Genomic DNA, 19,548 nt, shown 5'->3' with positions numbered 1-19,548 from the left:
CAGAGCGCAGCTTCGTATCCGCGCCCGCACGCAGCAAGCGGAGCACGACGGCGGGGTGGCCTTTGCCGGCGGCGTACATCAGCGCGGTGCCGCCGCGGCTGTTCTGCAAGTTGATCTCCGCCCCGCGCTGAAGCAGCAACTCGATCACCCGCTCGTGGCCCCCTTGGGCGGACAGCATCAGCGCGGTGACGCCGCTCACTTCGCCTACCCCGCAAGTCGCGTTGACCCGCCCGTCGCTGTCAAGCCAAGCCAGCAGCGCCGCCTCGTCGCCGTGCGCAATCGCTAGAGCCGCCTCTTCGGGAAGGCTGCCCAGCGAGCTAGAGGAGGCCGCACTCCCTCCCGCCACCGCCTCGCCCGAGGAAGCGCCGCCCGCGCCGCCCGCCGCCGCCTCGCGCCGCCCCGCCGTGGCCACCTCCGCGATGTGCTGCCGGAAGGCCTCGACGCACGCGCTGTGGCCCATCTCCTTGGCATACTGCAGCGCAGACTTGCCGTCCTCAGAGCGCAGCTTCGTATCCGCGCCCGCCCGCAGCAGGAGGCGCACGCTGGCGGGGTTGTTGAAGACGGCGGCGCGCATCAGCGCGGTCCAGCCGTCGCTGTCCTGGAAGTTCACCTTCGCCCCGCGCCTCAGCAGCAAATCGACCACCCGCTCGTGGCCATTGGCGGCGGCGGTCATCAGCGCGGTGTCGCCGTCGCTGTCCCGCAGGTCGATCTCTGCGCCGCGCCGGATCAGCAGCTCGACCACCCGCTCGTGGCCATTGGCGGCGCCCATCAGCGCGGTGGCGCCGCGGCTGCTCTGCAGGTTGACCTCAGCGCCGTGCTGCAGCAGCAGCTCGACCACCCGCTCGTGGCCGTCGCTAGCGGCGCCCACCAGCGCGATGTTGCCGTTGCTGTTCTGCAGGTTGATCTCCGCGCCGTGCTGCAGCAGCAAGTCAACCACACGCTCGCGGCCGTTGAAGGCGGCGCCCATCAGCGCGGTGTTGCCGTTGCTGTCCTGCAGGTTGACCTCAGCGCCGTGCTGCAGCAGCAACTCGACCACCCGCTCCTGACCGGCGCGGGCGGCGCGGTACAGCAGCGTGAGGTATACGCCACCTCCAGCTTCGCTGACCGCGTTCGCCTGCCCGCCTTTGCCAAGCCACGCCCGAAGCACACCCACTTTGCCGGTCGTCGCCGCGTTCACGATGTTTGTTGGCGCCATTACGCTGTGCGGAGAGCTGGGCGTGTTTTTTTTTTGAGCCGCGGCAATTCCCGTAGTGTCACAGCCATGGTGGAGACGACTGAGGACAGGTTTCGCGGCGAGGCGGCTTTCGGCTCGTCTACCCGCTTCACTGCCTCATCCTCGGCTCACTCACATTGGGCTCTCCCCCCCTTCTCGCCAACCCACTAAATACCGCAAGAGTCAGCAAGAGTTCTCTTGCTCGCCGTCGGGGCTGGTCGGCGCGCGAGGCGGCTGTCGTGATGGAGTGCCGCCTCATCGAAGCGGGCGGTGGGCGGGGAACCGTCCTCCCATCCCTCCCTTGGGTTGTAGGCTGTTTTCTTTCTTTTTTCCCATCCCCAGTTTTGTTTTCTTTCTTTGCTCAACCCCGGGCCCAAAAGAATTTCACAGGAGTCGCTGCGCGCTGGTCTATCTTCTGCCGCAAAACGATCTTGGGGGCCAGGGTGAGACAACAGGTCGGGGTGCCACACGGTGCACACCACAGGCGTATTCATAGAGGGGGGAAAGAAACGGGAAATGAGGGGCCCCGCCACGAGAAGTGCGTTCTGGGGATGCAGAGCGTGCAAAGCGGCTAGGGATGAGGCTACAAAAGAGGCGCGCGAGGCAAGGAGGAGACGCGGAGAACTGAGAGACTGGGACGACTGGACACAAGAAGACAGTGAGCCGCCACAGGCGTCGTTGGCGCACATACTGAGCGGCAGCTGCGCTGGAAATAAGGAAGAGGCGCGTCACTTCATGCGGAAGCTCGACAAACACACAGCGAGAGCGACAGCAAGAGTCGAACGGGAGCCCCCCCCCCCGCCGGACTCAAAAGACACCGCCACATCCCTGAGACGCGCGAGGGCAGCCTCCTTAAAGGCGAAAGGGTCTAGATTTGGAGCGCTCGCCGAAGAGGAGTACGACAAAATAGCGCCCGTGATTGCATGCACGCTGCCCGCACTCACGGACCCCATACCCGAAAGAAAGAAAAGGGAGCTCGCGGGGGAGGTGACGAGTGAACTACAGGTAGTGGGGAAGGCAGCCTCGACTGCCATACAGACATGGATGCGAAACAACGACAAGACCAAGGCACGGGCGGAGGAACGAGAGAAGAACATAGGGTGGATAAAGCGCCTGTTCACACACGGCATGGAGGGTGAGCCAAGCCGAACGTACCGAACGTAGAGCCGAGCGGAAGGAAGCGGGGGAAGACGACTCCGAGGAGGACGAACCAGTGGAAATCCCGTTGTCAGCCGTCACGATGCACCCGAAGGCTAGGGGACCCCAGCGCCGGCATCATCCGTGAAGGCACAAGTGTTCGAAGAGAGAGTGGACCTGAGCAATGATATGACTGGGTGGCAAATGATCGCAGTGGGCGTCAGAAGACTCGTCCTTGCTCGAGGAGAGCTCGATAGACTCGAGGGGCCAGGATATGCAGCAAGGAGGGCGGAGCTGCGCCGAACGGCGAAAGAAGCCGCGAGAACAAGGGAACGCAGGCGGCGGCGGCGTCGCAGGACGAGGCAGAGGAGAGCGACGCGACAGAGGAAGAAGCGACAAGGAAGAGCACGACGAGAAGGGAGCGACCGCGAGGTGGCACGAAGGTTGAAGCGAGAATCGGAGAGAGACTGCGAAGAGAGATAGGAAGAGGCGGACGCCCTAGGGTGGGCGACGGCTAGCGCACCACACCCCTCTCCTTAAAATCCCTGTGTGGTGGCGGCGTGCCGTCCTCCCATCCCTCCCTTGGGTTGTCCGTTTTCTTTCTTTCTTTCTTTCTCTATCTTCTGCCGTGCGTGCCGTCCTCCCATCCCTCCTTTGGTTTGTATGTTTTCTCTCTTTCTTTCTGGTCTACGTTCACAGACCTGTTATTGAGAAGAAAATATGTCCTATGGCGCTGGCCTGTGCGCTGGTCTATGAGGGGTTGAGGTGCGAGCCCTGGAGGCCCTGGGGATGGGGGTAGACTACCCTCGGGCCTAGAAGGCGCCCGCGCTCAGGGGCGGGGGGATTCACAGAAACAAGAAGCTCACACCAAGTGGTCCAAGCGCATCCAAGTGCAAGAGAGATCCAATTGCTGGCTCACAACACGGACGGGACTGGGGCAAGTGGCCCGAGCCCATCCTGCCCCAGCCCTGCGGAGCGCGGCCGCTCGCGTAGCAGCTCTCTCAGAGAATGGTCGGTCGGACGGTTGAATAGTGCGGCCCCAAAGAGCGAGGGGAACCGGGACAGTGCCTCCCAGCCAGCCGAGGGAACAGCGGGCGGCAGGCCGATGTCCGCCGCCGGTATCCCGTTTATTTACACTTAGTCGTCTGAGTGGCAAAATTTCTTGTCAAACACGTCGGCCGACTAGTTAATTTATTTATACATACGCTGAAAAAAGAAGCGCAGATTAAACCTGTTTTCCGGCCAGTGCGCGCACTTCTCACACATATTTTCCCTTTCCCTCCCACCACAGGACAACACAAATTGCTAAATATCTCTCTCTCTCTCTCAGGATGCAGATGCGGAATCTGAGGGAGGGTGTAGAGGATGTAGAATGTAGGAGGGCTGTAGAGCTGTAGAGCTGTAGAGCGCTGTAGAGCTGTAGAGCTCTACATCCGGCGCGTGAGAGACGATGTAGAACGCGGGAGAGGCGAGGCCGTTGTTTGCAGCAGAGACGAAGTTGCGCTGTGGGTCGAACTGCTTTCCTCCCGCACTGCCGCTGCGCGACTGCATCGCCGACTGCCATCACGCAAAAGCCGGTGCAAGCCGCCGTCCCGAGTGGCCGTGTGCTGCTGGCGGAGCGGAAAGCCGCGTTCATGCGTTGCATTTCTGTCGACGCCCCTCCGGTCCACCACCAGGAGGCTAAACAGAGCGGAGGCGGCGATTCATTTTTCTTTTTCCAGGACGGATTTATAAAGAAAGCCCTCGCCCATGTCATGTTGCCCTCGTGATACGATGGTGGTTGCCAGCGCGGCGGAAATTCGGGTGGTCTGCATCCTCATTTTTTTTTCATGTGGCTCGACGGATTTATCAGAAGTCCCTGCCGATGTTAGGTTGTTAGCCCTCGTGATACGATGGTGGTCTCCATCCTCGTCGCCACCGTCGCCGCCGAGTCCGAGCGGGCGCGCAAGGGCCAAGCCCAAGGCTGGCGCGTGTGGCGTGTCGACCCGCTCGACACGCTCAACACACACACGACACGTAACTCACAGACGAAGGAAACCAATCTGCACATCGGCACTGTAGTGTGCATGGCGCGCGCGCTCCGCACTACGAGCGCGAGTGGCTGCGCAGCGCCCCCTTGAGCTCCGCCACCTGGTCGAGCGCGTCGCCGAGCAGCCCCTTGGCCACGCCGAGGTCGCGCAGCTGCTCCACGCCGCCGCTCGCGCGCACCTCGGCGGCGTGGTCGGCCACGAAGCGGCGGCACTGCGCGAGGAGCCGCCCGTCGCCCGTCGTGTGCGCCGCCTCGAGCAGCGGCACGGCGGTCGCCGGCCCGACGCTCTCCTGCAGCGCCTGCGAGCAGAGCAGCTCGAGGCGCGGCACCTGGTACTTATGCGCCAGCTGCCGCAGCACGAGCGCGCGCCGCGCCTGCTCGCCCTCCCCCTCGCCGAGGTCGAGCTGGTCGGTGAGGAGGTAGCGGACGAGGGCGGTGAAGCTCGCGAGGTCCGTTTCGAGCACCGTGACCTCGGCGGCGTCGCGCTCCTTCATGCCGATGCCAAACATCGTCCGAAAGAACACGGACCGCACGCAGAGGACGTTCTTGCTCACGTGCTCGATGCGCTCCTCGTCGTCGCCGACCAGGAAGGTGACCATGCCTTGAGGCAGAGTAGCGTCACCCCACGTCTTCTCCATGTCGGCGGAGAAGGTGGAGGGCGGAACCACGAGCGGCGCGAAGGAGGGAGGCGGAGGAGGCGCCGCCACGCAGACCTGGCGGAGGCAGCCGTTCGCGCAGACCGAGAGGGTGCTGCCGTCGGGGCTGATGGCGAGGGCCGTTGGGTGTTTGAACTGCGCCGCGCCGCCCACGCCATCAGCACTGCCCCTGGCGCCGCTACCCGTGAGCGTAGTGACAGCACCAGTCGCCACCTCCACCCGCCGGATCTTGTGGTTGTCGCAGTCCGCCACGAACAGCGCGCTCCCGTCCGGGCTGATGACGAGGCCGTGTGGCCAGTTGAACTGCGCCGCGCCGCCGACGCCGTCTGCATCGCCTTCTTCGCCGCTACCCGCGAGCGTAGTCACAGCACCGGTCGCCACCTCCACCCGACGGATCTTGTGGCTGCTGTAGTCCGCCACAAAGAGCGCGCTGCCGTCCGGGCTAACAGTGACACCCCATGGGCAGCAGAACTCCGCCGCGCCGCCCACGCCATCCGCGTCGCCAATTTCGCCGCTACCCGCGAGCGTCGTCACCGCGCCAGTCGCCACCTCCACCCGCCTGATCTTGTGGCTGTCGGAGTCCGCCACAAACAGCGCGCTCCCGTCCGGGCTGATTGCGAGGTCGGCTGGGGCGTTGAACTGCGCCGCGTCGCCCATGCCGTCTGCATCGCCATCCTCGCCGCTACCCGCAATCGCCGTCACAGCACCCGTCGCCACCTCCACCCGCCGGATCTTGTGGCTGAAGAAGTCCGTCACAAACAGCGCGCTCCCGTCTGGGCTGATTGTGACGCCGTAGAGCTCGCCTTCTTGGCAGGTTGCCGCGGTGCGCACGCGCCCGGCCGCCGAGACGTGCAGCACCGACGTACCAGCAACAGTGGTGACGTACCAGCCGCCCGCGTGATCGCTTGCGACGCCGCGCAGATCGAGGGACGCCAGAGGTCCGTCCTCGCCCTCGAGCGCCAGCGTCGTGACCTGGCCGACGGTGCGCGCGCCAAAGATGGGCGCCTCGAAGCCGTCCGCGACCGGCACGTGCTCGCCCTCCTCCTTGCCGTCGCTTCCGGTGCGGGCGCGCTTACGGGACGCCGACGCCATGACCGTGTTGTTTTTGCTGGTTTTTTCTCCTTTTCAGGGAGAGGCGGGTGGGTCACAGAAGGCTAACCTCGGAATGTAACACCAGAATGGCTGTGCTGGCTCCTTCACAGCCATCTTCCTAAGGATGGCTGAGCTAGCTGCAGTGCAGCCACATCCTCCAGTCTAATGGCTGCAACACACACACGGCAGCCATCCTTAGTAGACATGGCTGGCTGGAGACGCACTACCGCAGCCATACCGCCCGCCTCGAGGTGAGCCCTCTTGGCTGAGCTGGCTACATCATAGCCATCTTGGGAAAGATGGCTGCGGGACAGCCATTTCAGCCATCTACTATGGCTGGGGCACAGTCAGTGCAGCCATCCTCCGGAGCATGGCTGGTGATAATTCGATGGCAGCCGTCCGCCTCCCCCGCCACACGCACAAATGGCTGCGCGCTTGTCGCCCCCGGCCTCGCGCGTCGCGGGACGGCTGCCATCGGCTGCCATCGAATTACCACCAGCCATGGCTCTGGTCTCTGGAGGATGGCTGCCATCTCTGGGGAGGCGGAGCTGGAGGAGGAGGTCAACGTGCCTGATGCACGAGCGCACATCGAGTATGAGGAGGCCGCGGCCGCGTTGCTCGATGGCGCCGAGCTGGCGCCGCAGCTGGAGGGCATCGTCCGTGAGGACTGGAGCAGTTCGTCCTTTTGGCTGCGGCTGCTGCCTGCGTTGCGGCCTCGGCTCCGATCGGCAGAGCTGCGGCAGCAGCGCGACCGCCTGCTGGCTCTGGCGCGGGTGCCAATGGACGGCAGCGCGCTCCATGAGCGGGTGGTGGGCGCGTGCTATCGTGCCCTCACGCACACCGTGGCGGCACCACCGCGGTATGGTGGCCACTGGGAGGCAATTGGTTTCCAAGGCGCCTCTCTTGCCCGCTCACCCTCTCACCCTCTCTCAACCCTCGTCTCTCACCCTCGTCTCTCACTCTCTTCTCACCCGCTTGTCTTCTCACCCTTTACTCTTGACCCCTGCCCCCCTGACAACCTATTGCCATGAGCCCACTTCTCTTAGCACAGGCACTGATCCGGCGACGGACTTGCGCGGTGCCGGGATGCTCGCGCCGTTACAGCTGCTGCACTTTGCGGAACGCCGACCAGAGCTGCTCGCCACCCTCTACGCCGCATCGCTCCGCGAGTCCAACGGCTTTCCCTTCATGGTCGTCTGACTCACGGTACGACTCTGCTTGAGCGGCATCTCGGCTGATCTCGGCAACCACGCGTAGGTCGTCTCGATCAATATGACGCAGCTCGTGCTGCTTGCACTACGCGCGGGCGCACTCATGGTGCCGGCTAACCGCGCAGGATCGGTATATGAGGTGCGAGCCCGAGCGCCGAGCGCTGCATTGCGCCTCGTGCCGCCCCCCTTCCCTCAGCACATACTTGCCGCATAGGTGGCCCACTCCTACTACGAGGTGCGCTGCTGTTCTGTCGCCTACACAAATCTCGGCCACTGTACTCGGCCCCACCGCCAGCCCACCACGTTAGCTTTTGCCACATCTTGCTCTGTAGGCGTGCTTCCTCCACCTCTACGTCCTATGGTGTCGGCGCGGAGCTGACATTCGGCGTTTTGGAGAGATAAAGCGAGCGACACGGACGGCCTCAGCCCTCCGAGCTCGCCGAGTGTCACCCGAGCTGTCGATGAGAGTAGGCGGGAGACGCAAGGCGCGTCTGTGCGCAAGCCGAACGCGCTGCTAGCCGCACTGCGCTCGTGGGACGCTAGAAGGGGCGGGTCCCGGCCTCAGCGGGTGGTGTCGTGCAGCGATATGCCCCATCATCACTAGAGTAGATAATTAGATACGGGGTGTGGAGGGTGAGTTGACCAGGGGTTGTGCGCCGGGCCCTCCTGCTCGGCTCCAGCGAGTAGACAGGTCTTGCTATCAACAGAGTAGAAGAAGGATCTGACCTCAGGGCTGATGTGACCAAGCGCTGGTAGCGTGGTTTTACCTCACACCCATGGGGTCTCACACAGTGTGCCGGCAGTCGCCGAGCTCAGTGTCGCTCACACAAGCCGCGGCACAAGAAGTGACTGAGGGCCAGTGAGGGCGAGCCCATCCCCGCTGGTAGAGCTGTTTAACATTAACTTTGGGCCTAACAGTTGCGCTAGTGTTGGCTGAAATCCTTAACGTTGTTCAAGTGTTCACCCCAGTCCCACGCTCTGTTACTGTTTGTTACTGTTGTTACTGTTGTTCAGCGGCCAGCAAGCAGAAAATGGCAAAACCCCCGGTTCTCCTTGAACGATATCGGTGTCGAAACACCGCTCTGACAGCGCTCACAGCTCCGGGTAAACCCCGAAAATACCTGGGTCGTTCTCTTCCCGCTGCCACAGCTTTGGCAGTCGGAGGAGCTGCTCTCCAGGCTTCTGTCGCAAAAAGCTGCATGCCGCCGAAGGCGCTGTCGAGGTTCGCCGAGCGCGGCGCAGGTTGAGGGACACCGTCACCTCCGGTCACCCCGAGACGAGCGCGTTGGACTTTTCACTCCGGACAAAGACCGCTGCACAGCGGACGGTACGGTCGGCCCGGAGGGCCGGGTAGGAGGGGTCTAGGTTACCTCTACTCTACCTTTGAGAGGGCCTGCGGCCCTCTTACCTTGAGGGCCTGCGGCCCTCTTACCTTTACCTCTGGGCAGCCGTGGCCGCCACGCCGTGGGCCCTAAACCCCTACCTCTGAGCGACGTAGTCGTGAGATATTTACCTGGGTGCCGCGTGATCTGTCTCGCCTCGCGAGGATCTCTCTCGCGTCTCGGTCTCGCGCGAGAGGTGAGGCGCCGCGAAAGTGATCTCTCTCGACACTCGAGTGATCTCGAGATGTTGAGATCTCGATACAACATAATCTGCGATTTTCACTCGCCGTTTAGGGTTTAATCTGCTGCGGCGAGCTATAAAAGACGTTAAATTCGGGGACGAGCTCGGTGTGTGTCGATGGTGTGGAAGGGCCAGTGAGAGCAGACTGCCTTCAGGACCGGAGGAGCGAGAAATGCGCATTGTTGGGCATGCCCGCCTGCTTGTCGGCTGCCGGCGCGCAGCACCAGCCGCCGCCCGCAAATTTGAACTTCTGCTTGAAGCCCGAAAGCTGCGCGGTGGTGAGGAGGGGGAGGGTGTCGACAGACGCAAGATTGCTCACGTTGAGCACCCTCGCGGTTTTGTGGACGGCCAGCTTCTCGACGGCGCCGGTGCCGCCCCCCGCGTCGATCTCCGCCGTCACCACGCCCCCCTTGACGGCGGCGGGCGTGCGAGGGTTCGAGAGGAGCGAAAACTCGCGGAGTGTCTCCAGCGGGTGCAGCGGGTGCAGCTCCAGGAAGTGGTCGAGCGGGCACCTACTCGTGGGCCGCGCCGCGATCTCAAGGGTGTCGCACCCTTTCGGAGGGCCAAGGAGTGGTCGGCACTTTCGGATCGGGAGGATGAAAGCGTGCGCGCCGGCGAAGGCGCCGCGAGCCGCCCCGCCCGAGAGCTGGAACCAGGCTTTGTCGTACCCGCAGGTCACTTCTGGCAGGATAAGCTTGCGGCCGAGCGCCTGTGAGAAGGCGTGGGGAATGCCCTGCGGCACCATCGCGGCGCTGCGTGCGCCCGAGTGGGCTCCCGATCTCTGCTACGCCAAACGCCTGGGCGAGCGCTAGCGCGGAGCGGATCTGGCGCAGCTGGTGCCTGATGAGCTCGATGTGCCTGCTCAAACACGCCTCGGGGTGTTGAGGCGTCTCGAGTGGCCGCGAGCTGCTGGCCGATGAGCGCGAGCCCATTTGTCGTCATCCCCTTGGGGGGGTACACGAGTGCCTTCGGGACATCCGGCGCGTAGACGAGGAGTCCGCCTAACGGCAAGAGAAGGGAGCTTGCGGGCGCTGCCGCGCGCGCCTGCGACGCTGATCAGGGACATCAGGAGGGCACCAGGAGGGTCGTAATAGGAGGGCTCGTCGATCCAGACCATCGCCTCCCGCAGCCGGTGCCTATCGAATAGCGGAGCCTCAACGCGCGAAGAGCGTGCGCACCGACGGCGCTGGTAAGGACAGGCTGTGGTGTCCTGTTCTGGTGAGGGGTCGCCCGCGTGAGGTGTGCACTGTCTCTCCACTCCAAGTGGACGGGACGCCGAGGGGCAACGGGGCGCCGTGCCCGGCGGGAAGGGGGAGGGAGAGGGTGGTGGGGCGGGCGCTGCGCCAGGAGGGAAAGGACGGTGGTGGCGGTGATGGTGGTGCGCGCGCGCGGGGGGGTGTGGGGAGGGGGGACGGCACCGCTTGCCCGCCGCCGCCGAGTACTGAAAGGTGGTGTGAATGGAGTAGGGGGGCACCCCCATGCGCTGTGCAAGCTGCGAGACAAAGTAGTTGTGCCTAAGCATCCAGCGCCCTGGGCTCGGGAACGGGTGCGGTCCAAAGGGGCGCGATCCTCGACAGAGGTCGTGGTGCCCGCCAGCGAAGAGCGCGATCGGCAGCACGCCCCCAATCACCTGGGGGAGAGGGGGGGGGGGGGGGGGTCGTGGCTCGATGCGTGGCGGTGCAGACGAATGCCTGCGGCGTGCTCAGGGAGGAGAGCGGGCGCTGCGCGTGTCGGGGCGGGAGCGCGGCACTTTCTCTTGGTAGGCCCAGAACAGCCGCTTGTCTGACAGCCCGTCCGTCCGGCCCGGCTTCCACTTGCTGCGGGCGATCCGGTTGAACTCGCCCTGGTGTCATGTTGGGCGGCACAGTGTCAGCGGCAAGGCGGCACGGTGTCAGCGGAAGGGCGGCACGGTGTCAGCGACAGGGCGGCACGGTGTTAGCGGTAGGGCGGCACGATATCAGGGTGGTACGGTGGTGGGAGTACGAATAGAGTGGTTCCTGGTCCCACCGGTTGCGGGGGTCCTCATTGATGTAGCGCCGCCACTCCTCGACAAGCGGGATCGCCGACGGGCGGAAGAACATGTACCTACCAGGCCGAGCACTCGTTGTCCGGAGGACACCCGGCGGCCCCGAGCCGTCGGCGCGTCGTGTCACCCAATGTTGAAAGCCGAGTGGATGCCCCGGTGGTCCTCGAGGCCATCGTCGGCCTGCGTCATGCATACGCCGAGATCCAGTCAGTCAGTCAGTCAGTCAGTCAGTCAGTCAGTCAGTCAGTCAGTCAGTCAGTCAGTCAGTCAGTCAGTCAGTCAGACGAAATCAAGTAGAATGCGAGACGGAAGGGGCCGGGACACAGGACGGGGAGGGAGGAGGAGGGAGGAGGAGGGGGAGGGAGGAGGAGAGGGCGGGAATGCGGTATCGCGCCGCGTATTCGGCATCCCGCGGAATACTCGGGCTGCGAGTACAACGAGTACCGCGGACTACGCCGGAATACAGTTGAATACGTGCCCTCTCGAGCTGGTTGGTCACATGAACACGTATTCCGCTTCTAGGACCGCCGGCCGTGGTGTTTCCAAGGTGGTCCGAGGTGGTGAGGAAGCCGGCGTCGGGGTAGCGGGCCATGTAGGGGAAGGGGTCGCGCAACACCTAGATGCGGTCTCGTGCCGTGTGGTCGGAGGATCGCGTGCCTTACGGGGGCCACAACTGCTGTGGATGCAGCGGAATACAGCTGCAACACAGCGGGACACAGCCGACGACGTGCCCTCTCTCGAGTGCTGGTCAGAGCACACGGATCTGTGTTCAGCTTCGGACGTGGCAGACGCGTTCGATGGGGCGGCCTCCTCGCGGCCAGGGGCACGCTGGCCGAGAGGCAACGGGCCCGCATCCGTGCTCCCTCGCATGGGGAAGGGGCTGCTGGCGAGTGGGGCGCCGCCGGCCAGGCTGTGCGCAGAACAGTGTGTACCGTTGAGGGAGGTGGTCGCCGTGTGCCGTCGCTCGTGCCCCGCAGTGGAAGCAGGGCGGATACGGCACCGAGTAGGGTGGAGTGGGGTCGGGTGGCGCCCGAATGGAAGGGCAGCGTGTGTGCGACTGCACGCGACTCACCAGCGCGTCAATGTCGGTGATCACCACCTCGAGGCCCCACTGAATCGACTTGTAGATGAGCTCAATCTTGTGCGGGCCGAGTGCCTTGAACGAGGAGGAGCCCCACGGCCACTCCCCTTGGGGCAGGTTGGTCTTCATGCTGAAGCACGGCACCTTGCCCGTTGTGAGTTCCTCCACCGCCACGTCATCGGTGGCGCCGACGAGGAAGTTGGTCAGGCCGAGCGCGCGTATGTGGGCGACCCAGGTGAAGGCGAAGTCGACACGAATCCGATTCGTGAAGGAGAGCAGCAGCTGCTTCTTCGGCCCGGCCACCTTGATGGCCAACTCGCTGCTGAATGGCGGCGTGGCTGACTCAGCCAGACCTCGACCGCCATCTAAACTGTCGTCATAAATGCCCCTCACGTCGCGCACGTCGGCCTCGGTGTAGTCGAGTGGCGCGGCGAAGGCGTCGGGCTGAAGGGCTGGGGCCAGCAGGACTGCGAGCAGCATTGACTTGTCGCCAATGTTTGCCCGGCGCCGGGTAGCAAGGAAAAGAATTCGCGGTCGCAGCAAGGAAAAGAATTTTACAAGAAAACTCCCTCGGAAAAGAATAGCGCTTGCTGTAAATTTCGATAAAGAAGCAGCTGCGCCTCACAAGCGCTCACAGAGGTGCTCCATCACAACTACGCGTGCGAGCCCCGCAGAGGTGCGGGCGAGAGGGCGGCCCGAGCCCGAAAGGGCCCGCCCTCGGCGTTGCTCTACATGGTAACGGATAAGAAGAGAAACACCCCCGGACTGGGACGCCGGCAGTCGAGTCGGGACACGCTGTGGTTCAGACGTCCCCCCCCTCGACGCAGTCGAGTCACTGACATGAATAGGGAGGAGAAAGTGTCCCCCACATATCACCACAGACGCAGCACAGGGGCTCCAATCCTGTCCCAGCCTGGGGGGCCTCGCTAGATCTCCAGTGGGGAGTGCGAGGGCTGGATCGACTGCAGTGTGGGTTGTGGACCGTCGGGATAGCGTGTGGCGTAGATGTTCTCCTGGAAGTAGAGAGGCCGATGTCTCTCGCCCTGCAGGAAGGAGAAACTCGGATGGTTGAGTGAAAACTCCTCCCTGCGGTATGTGCGCAGGACGGGTTGCGCTATGTGCAGCACGGTGTTGAGGGCTCGGGAGGGCAACGACGGCGGCGTCTGCTCACGACAGTGAGTGGGCTCTTCACGCTATCCACTGCGCCGCGGCTACGCCGCGCCCTATCCAAGCCCAGGGCTTGGTCCGCCGCTACCACGTGCGAGCCCCGCAGAGGTGCGGGCGAGAGGGCGGCCCGAGCCCGAAAGGGCCCGCCCTCGGCGTTGCTCTACATGGTAACGGATAAGAAGAGAAACACCCCCGGACTGGGACGCCGGCAGTCGAGTCGGGACACGCTGTGGTTCAGACGCTACGTGACGACCGACGTAAGCGCGAGTTCCACGTACACAGACACCCAGGGAGACGGACACCGACAAGCCGTACAGAGGGGCGGACCGCTTCTCGCTTGCCTTCAAGCACGCAGACGCATCACAGCACAGACAGCACACAAAGAGGGCTCGCGACAGACTGCGTGCGAACAGCAATGTACCGGTACATCGTACTCGAGTAGTAGGTGCTCCCGGGGCTGGGGAGTGTGATCAGACCGCGTCGGCTCCCCGCACCATCAGCGCCTTGGGGGCGCAGACGTAGCCGTAGGTGGTGTGGTTGATTGCGTGGAGCAGCATCGCCCACGTCGCCATCGTGTTGAACACGAGGCCCGCCCCAAATGCGTAGACCGGGTATGCGAGGCCCCAGTGCAGCCACTGCAGCGGCGAGATCGGGAGCATCTTGGACGCCTCGCGCCGCGGCTTGAGGATGCACTGGTGCAGCACAGCCTCGCGCACGAGCGTGCGGACCCACTGGAAGCCCAGCGTCAGCAGTGGCAGCCCCACCGTGAGGGCGAGGGCACGCGGCGGCAGCGCAGCGAGCATCGCCCACATCTGAGGAAAGAGTAGGATCAGCCATGGAGGCACCACCGTCGTGGTGAGCATCTGGCCGGCCGTCAGCTGCAACATGCGCAGCCAGATCTTCCAGCGAAGCAGCGGGAAGAGCGAGGCGACCCACGCCGTCTCCTCAATGCCCCACATGTGCCGCTTCGCCTGCACCCAGCGGTCGCGCAGCCCGGTCACGCTGTCGTTCAGGATGATCGACCAAACTGGCACCACCACGTTGGCGGCGGCGTTGGTGAAGGCGACCGCCTTGAGCGTGGTGTGCAGGTCCTCGCTGGTGTTGTCGGGGTGCCAGTAGTCGATCAGGTGGGCCATGCCGAGCGTGAGCGAGTAGTTGGACTGCGCGGGCTGGAACTGGAGCGCGGAGAAGGTGCAGTACTGCGTGCGCTCGATCTCAAAAACGGCGACGAGCGGGTGGCATGCGGCGAGGTTGCGGTACGTGTTGATCGGCGAGTCGAAGAGGGTGTGCCTCCCGTCGGGCTGGCGGCAAAACTCAGCCTCGAGGTGCTCGAGGAAGACCGAGTCGAACTGCGAGTCGGCGTCCGCCGTCGTGACCATCACAGTGTACGGGTCGATAGACCTCGCCTGCGCCCACGAGTAGAGCTCCATGCACGCGTGCCGCTCGTTGGACGACTTGCCGGCCACCTCGCCGGGCCCGAGGCTGTGCCGCGTCTGGAAGAGCTCGAGGAAGGCGCCACCGAACTCGGCGTGCAGCCGTGCGAAGGTCGAGTCGGCGCTCTCGTCGCGCGCCTCGGTGGCGAGGATCACGACGCAGCTCTTGGCGAGGTTGTTCGCCGCGAGCGAGCCGATGGTGGCGGCGAGCACCTCGAACGGCTCCTTGTACGCGCAGATGATTACGGCGTGGACCAGGCGCTCGCGGTCCTCTGGCAGAGCCGGCCGCCTCAGCCCGCGAAACAGGCACTTGAACGTCAGAACATCGAGCCCCACCTCGTAGCACATCTTGGCGAGGACCGACACGGCGATGCTGGTCACCACGCACGGTGCCGTCAGCGCCGCGTCGATGTGCCCGGCGCCGCCGTCGGCGAGGACTTGCGTGGCGATGGGCAGGAAGAAGAAGGCGGCGGTGCCCATGCAGAGGAGGCTGAAGCACGGCACCAGGGCGAGGTAGCGCATCAGAGCGTGCCCCGAAGCCTGCCACGGTAGCGACAGGCGGCCCTTGGCATACTCGACTTCGGTGATCCACTCGAGCCAGCCGTCGAGCGACCCCGCGCCCTCGTACTTGAGCGGCGGAGCCTCCACGTCGCTCGTCTCAGCGCCCTTGGTCGCGAACGAGTTTGGGGCGAGGCTCAGGTGCCCGACGTCGGGCGTCAGCGAGCGGTTCGCCGTCGGCAGCAGCCGATGAAGGCTGGGGCGCTTGACGAACTCTGGCTGTGTGCGGGCCGCCGGTGCGGTGCAGAGGAGTGACGAGAGCCACGTGGGCTCGAGGACCAGGCCGAAGAGGCGGCGGACGGGCGAGCTGCAGAGCAGGGCGCAGAGGGCGAGGCAGAGAGCATACTGCGAGGCCAGCACTAGCAGGTGCGACGGGAGCCGCGTCAGCACCGGCAGGGGCGGTGCCACGGTCAGCAGCCTCTCGCGGCCAGCGAGCACAAACTCGTGCAGCAGAAAGGCGTAGAGGGTGTGCTTTCCGAAGCCGGTGAACCAGCGGGTCGAGCGAGGCACGAGCGTGAGCAGGACCACACAGAGCTGCGCGATCTCAATCACGTGCTTTGCGGCGCGGCGAGTCCAGTAGAGCCGGTACGGCAGCGGCACGCCCTCAGCCGCCAGCTTGGCGGTCGCCTCGAACTCGGACTGCGCATAGAACCAGCCGTAGGTGCCGTGGTTGTCGGGGAGCGGCTCGAGGAGCGTCAGCGCCATCGGCAGCGCCACCATCAGACCGAGACCGATCGTGAAGGTAGTGGGCGTGCGCGGCACGGCGGTGGCCAGGCGGTCCAGGGGGCACGCCCACCCGGCGAGGAAGTAGGGCAGGAAGCCGAGCGCGTGGTCAAACGAGAAGAAGCCGCCCTCGCCCACGTCCCAGTAGCCCGCGATGTGCGAAGCGCCGATGGCGAGAAGCACAAGGAAGGGGCCGCGCAGCGGCCAGATGGCGAAAGAGAGCAGGCGCCAGAGGATGAGCGCCTCGAGGTACCACTCGTGGTGGTGCGCCTTGAAGGTCATGACGTCGGCGAGGACGGTGCACGGCGCCTCGCCACCGAGGATGACACGGTTGAGCAGAGGCTTCGCAGCAAAGACCCAGATGAGGGTCGGGAGCACGAGCGAGCGGACAAAGGAGGCGAAGCGGCCGGCGTCGACCGGCTTGGCCATGAGGTTGCCCGAGACGAAGCAGGCGAGATTGATGCGCCAGTTGGTGACCTGCAGGAGGAAGAGCAGCGTCGGAGCCGCGCCCTGGAGCCAGCTCTGGTAGTCGTGCAGGACCAGGTGGGTCGAGTGGTCGAGGTTGTAGTAGAGATAGTGCCCAAAGATGATGAGCGACGAGCAGAGAAACTTGGCATTGTCCAGGTGCGCCGACCGGCCGCTGTCGCGGCCGCCGTCGGGCGCCGCGCTCTGGAGCCAGAGGGCGACGAGGCAGAGGAGGCAGAGGCCGACGGCGACGATGGCGGCGCAGGCGATGGAGAGGCGAATGTGCGGCGCGGCTGCGGCGGCCCGCGCGTCCTCCTCTGCCGGGTCCCACTGCCACAAGCGGCTCGCGTAGGTGGCCTCGTCCGCGTGTCGCATCGTCGCAAAATCCGCCTCGAGCAGGAAGGCGTACGGGTCGACGCCGGTGGCCGCCAGCAGCTCAGCCACGAAGGCGGCGGCGGGCGCCTTGGTGAGCTGGTTGGAGGCGTACGCGTCGCGAAGGGCGCCGAGCGAGGCCTCGTCGCCCCCGCCGATGAAGCCTCCGATGTGGGACGGGTAGGAGAGCTCGTTGACGGAGAAGGTGCCCGCCTCGCTCAGGAAGACGTCGAGCCGCAGCCAGTCGGCGCCGAGAACGCGGGTCGTCGAGCGTGCCACCTCCTCGAGGCGCTTGCGGTGGGTCTCGAGGAGGGTCACGGCGCGGGCGCAGTGCTGGGCCGTGTCGCCCAGGTTGCGGCCACCGAGGCAGGCGACCTCACCGCCGCGGAACTGTACGTCCAGGTACGTGTCCCCCTTGAAGGGCAGCGCCTGCAGGCGCGCCGAGGCGAGGCGGCCAAGCGGGGCGTGGACCTTGACCTCGAGGCGGAGCTCGCCGGGCTCGCAGTCGAAGCCGCCGCGAACATCGGGTACCAGCGACTCCTGCACGATCACAGCGCGGTGCTCGTATCTCTGCCCCCACTCGGAGTGCCACCGGTTCTTGACAAATTTGTCGGCGTAGTCGGCGAGCCGGTTCCGGTTCCAGCCCTCAGAGGCCCAGCGGTGCTCGTCCATCACGAGCACGTCCACGTTGCCTCCGTTGGTGGCGCTCTTGAGGACAAACTTGGTCTTGCCGTGCATGGCGGCGAGGAAGGCTGAGCGGTTGAAGCGAGGCCACGCGCCTTTGCACGCGCGGCGAGGGTGGGGTCAGAGGGAGGCTGTGCGCAGCGGCGGCGGTCACGGGTGAGGCGCACCCAGCGACTTGGTGGCGAACGCGCCGTACAGGACGGCGGGCTGAGGCACGTTGAGGGCCTCGAGGAGGGAGTGGGACAGCAGCTTGTTCTCCATCACGCCGAACGACGCGCCCGCGCGCCAGCGCTTGAGCTGGGCCATCACACGCTCGGTGCCCTCGAACGGGACGTTCGACACCTCGGGCAGGAGCCAGAACTCGTCGGAGATGGTGTGGGTGAGAGCGCTCTCGCTCAGGGCCGACTTGTCGAAGAGCCTGCGCGGAGCTGGTGTCGTGCACTCATACTGGTAGCATTTCCAGAGCGCCTTCGAGGTCGGGTCGGGCGAGCGGACGGCGTAGAGGCAGGCGACCTCGCAGCCGAGCGAATTGGTGGCGGAGGCGCAGCCGTCGAGGCACTGGCCGAGGTTCGTGTGGGCCGATGGGCACGTGGAGAGGCAGGACGAGGCGAAGGCTGTGACCGCGAGGGGCAGCGTCGTGAGCATGGTGAATGCGAGGAAGCAGACCTGTGATGCAGACACGCTCCACCAAGCAGCCAAGAAACCGCCCACGCGGGTTTCTTTTCTGGAGTTCCGGCTGCTCCATCAGCCACAACTACCAACCAACCTCTGCAATGGTGCCACAACTACCATCCGTCCTTGCTTCGCATAGCCAACTAACTCCACTCTCTCTCTCTCTCTCTCTCTCTCTCTCTTCTTCTTTCTTTCTATCTCTCTTTTGTTTTGTTTTGTTCTATTAATCTATAGCAAGCAAAAGGACTGACTGCTGTCCTCTCCTCCCTCTCCTTCAGGGCATTCGTGGCATCCTATGGGTCGTCCAGAGTATCGACCTCTGGCGAGTCAGCCAGCCCCACTTTGAGGGCGCCATGAAGTACAGCGATCGCCATCTCGCTGGCAGCCTCTCCGCAAGGCCCCCCGACCGCGTCGAACTCAACGGCGCGGGCTCTCTCGGCTACGGGACCGGTCCCAGCTTCGGCTGAGGGCTGACAAGCTGCCGAGCCCAAATCACTGTGCAGTCGTGATTTCTTGTTGGTTTTCAAAAATCTCTCTCTTGCTAGCAAGCAAGGCAAAAAAAATACCCATCGCTGCACTGGGTCCTTGGACGGCCGCCGACTCCCTCGACCTTGGTTCCCCGATCGCGATTGCGACGAGACCGCCCCTGCCGTCCTCGACAACCGCCCCTGCGCCGGGTTCCCTCCAGCTCTCGGCCCCATGAAGCTCTCCAAGTCGGGCGGCACCACGCGGCCGCCGTTTCGCCCCGACCTCTTCACGGTCGAGGCGTACAAGGCCGGCAAACTGGTCGAGCTCAAGCCTCTCGGGAGCGGCTCATTTGGGTCGGTGATGATGGTGGAGGACCGCACCACCGGCTCCCGTTGTGCGCTCAAGCGCATCGACATGCGTCAGCTGTCCCAACGCAAGCGGGCGCAAGCGCTCGCCGAAGCCGACATGATGCGCCAACTTGTCCACCCCTGCATCTGTGGCTTCTACGGATCGTTCATCGACGCGGACATTGTGCACATTGGCATGGAGCTGTGCTCGGGTGGCACCATCGATTCGTGGATCGAGTCGCGCCGCGGTGCGAGCCTGCCGTCTGAGGTCATCCTCGACTGCTTTCTGCAAGTTGCTGCCGGACTGCGGCACGTCCACCGCCGCAAGGTGCTGCGGCCGGGGCTCTCCATTCCCTGCCTCCTTGCCACGCGAGATCCCTGGCACACCGCGTAGGTGCTACACCGCGACATCAAGGCGTCAAACATCTTCCTCTCGCGTCGCAAGGCACCCCCCGCCGGCCTAGAGATGAATGAGTCAGAATGAGTCATGAATCATCAACCTCCTCATTCGCAGCGCCGGCCAGTGCTCGGGGAGCCCCCCCCTCCACAACACACACACACACACACACACACACACACACACACACACAC

The 19,548-nt window shown here is 64.6% G+C and overlaps 6 protein-coding genes across 6 annotated transcripts; 2 read left to right on the top strand and 4 right to left on the bottom strand.

Moving 5' to 3' along the window:
- Positions 1–4,425: 4,425 nt before the first annotated feature.
- EMIHUDRAFT_370068 (hypothetical protein) lies at positions 4,426–5,023 on the bottom strand. The gene has a single exon (XM_005769573.1). The coding sequence runs from the start codon at positions 5,015–5,017 to the stop codon at positions 4,436–4,438; it is 582 nt and encodes a 193-aa protein (XP_005769630.1). The 5' UTR covers positions 5,018–5,023; the 3' UTR covers positions 4,426–4,435.
- A 90-nt stretch (positions 5,024–5,113) lies between these two features.
- On the bottom strand, positions 5,114–5,827 carry EMIHUDRAFT_44168 (hypothetical protein; the record flags this gene model as incomplete). The annotated part of the gene is made up of 1 exon (XM_005769572.1): positions 5,114–5,827. A coding segment is annotated over one exon (714 nt), but the record flags the coding sequence as incomplete, so codon positions are not given.
- Positions 5,828–6,648: 821 nt separating this feature from the next.
- EMIHUDRAFT_118669 (hypothetical protein) lies at positions 6,649–7,942 on the top strand (the record flags this gene model as incomplete). Its single annotated transcript, XM_005769571.1, has 6 exons — positions 6,649–6,991; positions 7,179–7,318; positions 7,385–7,477; positions 7,553–7,573; positions 7,671–7,699; positions 7,810–7,942. The coding sequence occupies 6 exons, from the start codon at positions 6,649–6,651 to the stop codon at positions 7,940–7,942; spliced, it is 759 nt and encodes a 252-aa protein (XP_005769628.1).
- Positions 7,943–9,005: 1,063 nt separating this feature from the next.
- Positions 9,006–12,548, bottom strand: EMIHUDRAFT_459022 (hypothetical protein; the record flags this gene model as incomplete). The annotated part of the gene is made up of 10 exons (XM_005769570.1): positions 9,006–9,473; positions 9,543–9,670; positions 9,750–9,819; positions 9,920–9,962; positions 10,039–10,097; positions 10,380–10,453; positions 10,712–10,804; positions 10,893–11,046; positions 11,115–11,167; positions 12,060–12,548. The coding sequence occupies 10 exons, from the start codon at positions 12,546–12,548 to the stop codon at positions 9,113–9,115; spliced, it is 1,524 nt and encodes a 507-aa protein (XP_005769627.1). The 3' UTR covers positions 9,006–9,112.
- Positions 12,549–13,705: 1,157 nt separating this feature from the next.
- EMIHUDRAFT_244305 (hypothetical protein) lies at positions 13,706–18,115 on the bottom strand (the record flags this gene model as incomplete). Its single annotated transcript, XM_005769569.1, has 2 exons — positions 13,706–17,565; positions 17,638–18,115. The coding sequence occupies 2 exons, from the start codon at positions 18,113–18,115 to the stop codon at positions 13,706–13,708; spliced, it is 4,338 nt and encodes a 1,445-aa protein (XP_005769626.1).
- A 726-nt stretch (positions 18,116–18,841) lies between these two features.
- Positions 18,842–19,441, top strand: EMIHUDRAFT_75815 (hypothetical protein; the record flags this gene model as incomplete). Its single annotated transcript, XM_005769568.1, has 2 exons — positions 18,842–19,285; positions 19,352–19,441. The coding sequence occupies 2 exons, from the start codon at positions 18,842–18,844 to the stop codon at positions 19,439–19,441; spliced, it is 534 nt and encodes a 177-aa protein (XP_005769625.1).
- Between the last annotated feature and the right edge of the window lie 107 nt (positions 19,442–19,548).

Source organism: Emiliania huxleyi, assembly GCF_000372725.1.
Source record: "Emiliania huxleyi CCMP1516 unplaced genomic scaffold EMIHUscaffold_416, whole genome shotgun sequence".
Taxonomy (NCBI): domain Eukaryota; phylum Haptophyta; order Isochrysidales; family Noelaerhabdaceae; genus Emiliania; species Emiliania huxleyi.
This window is presented reverse-complemented; position numbering and strand designations above follow the sequence as displayed.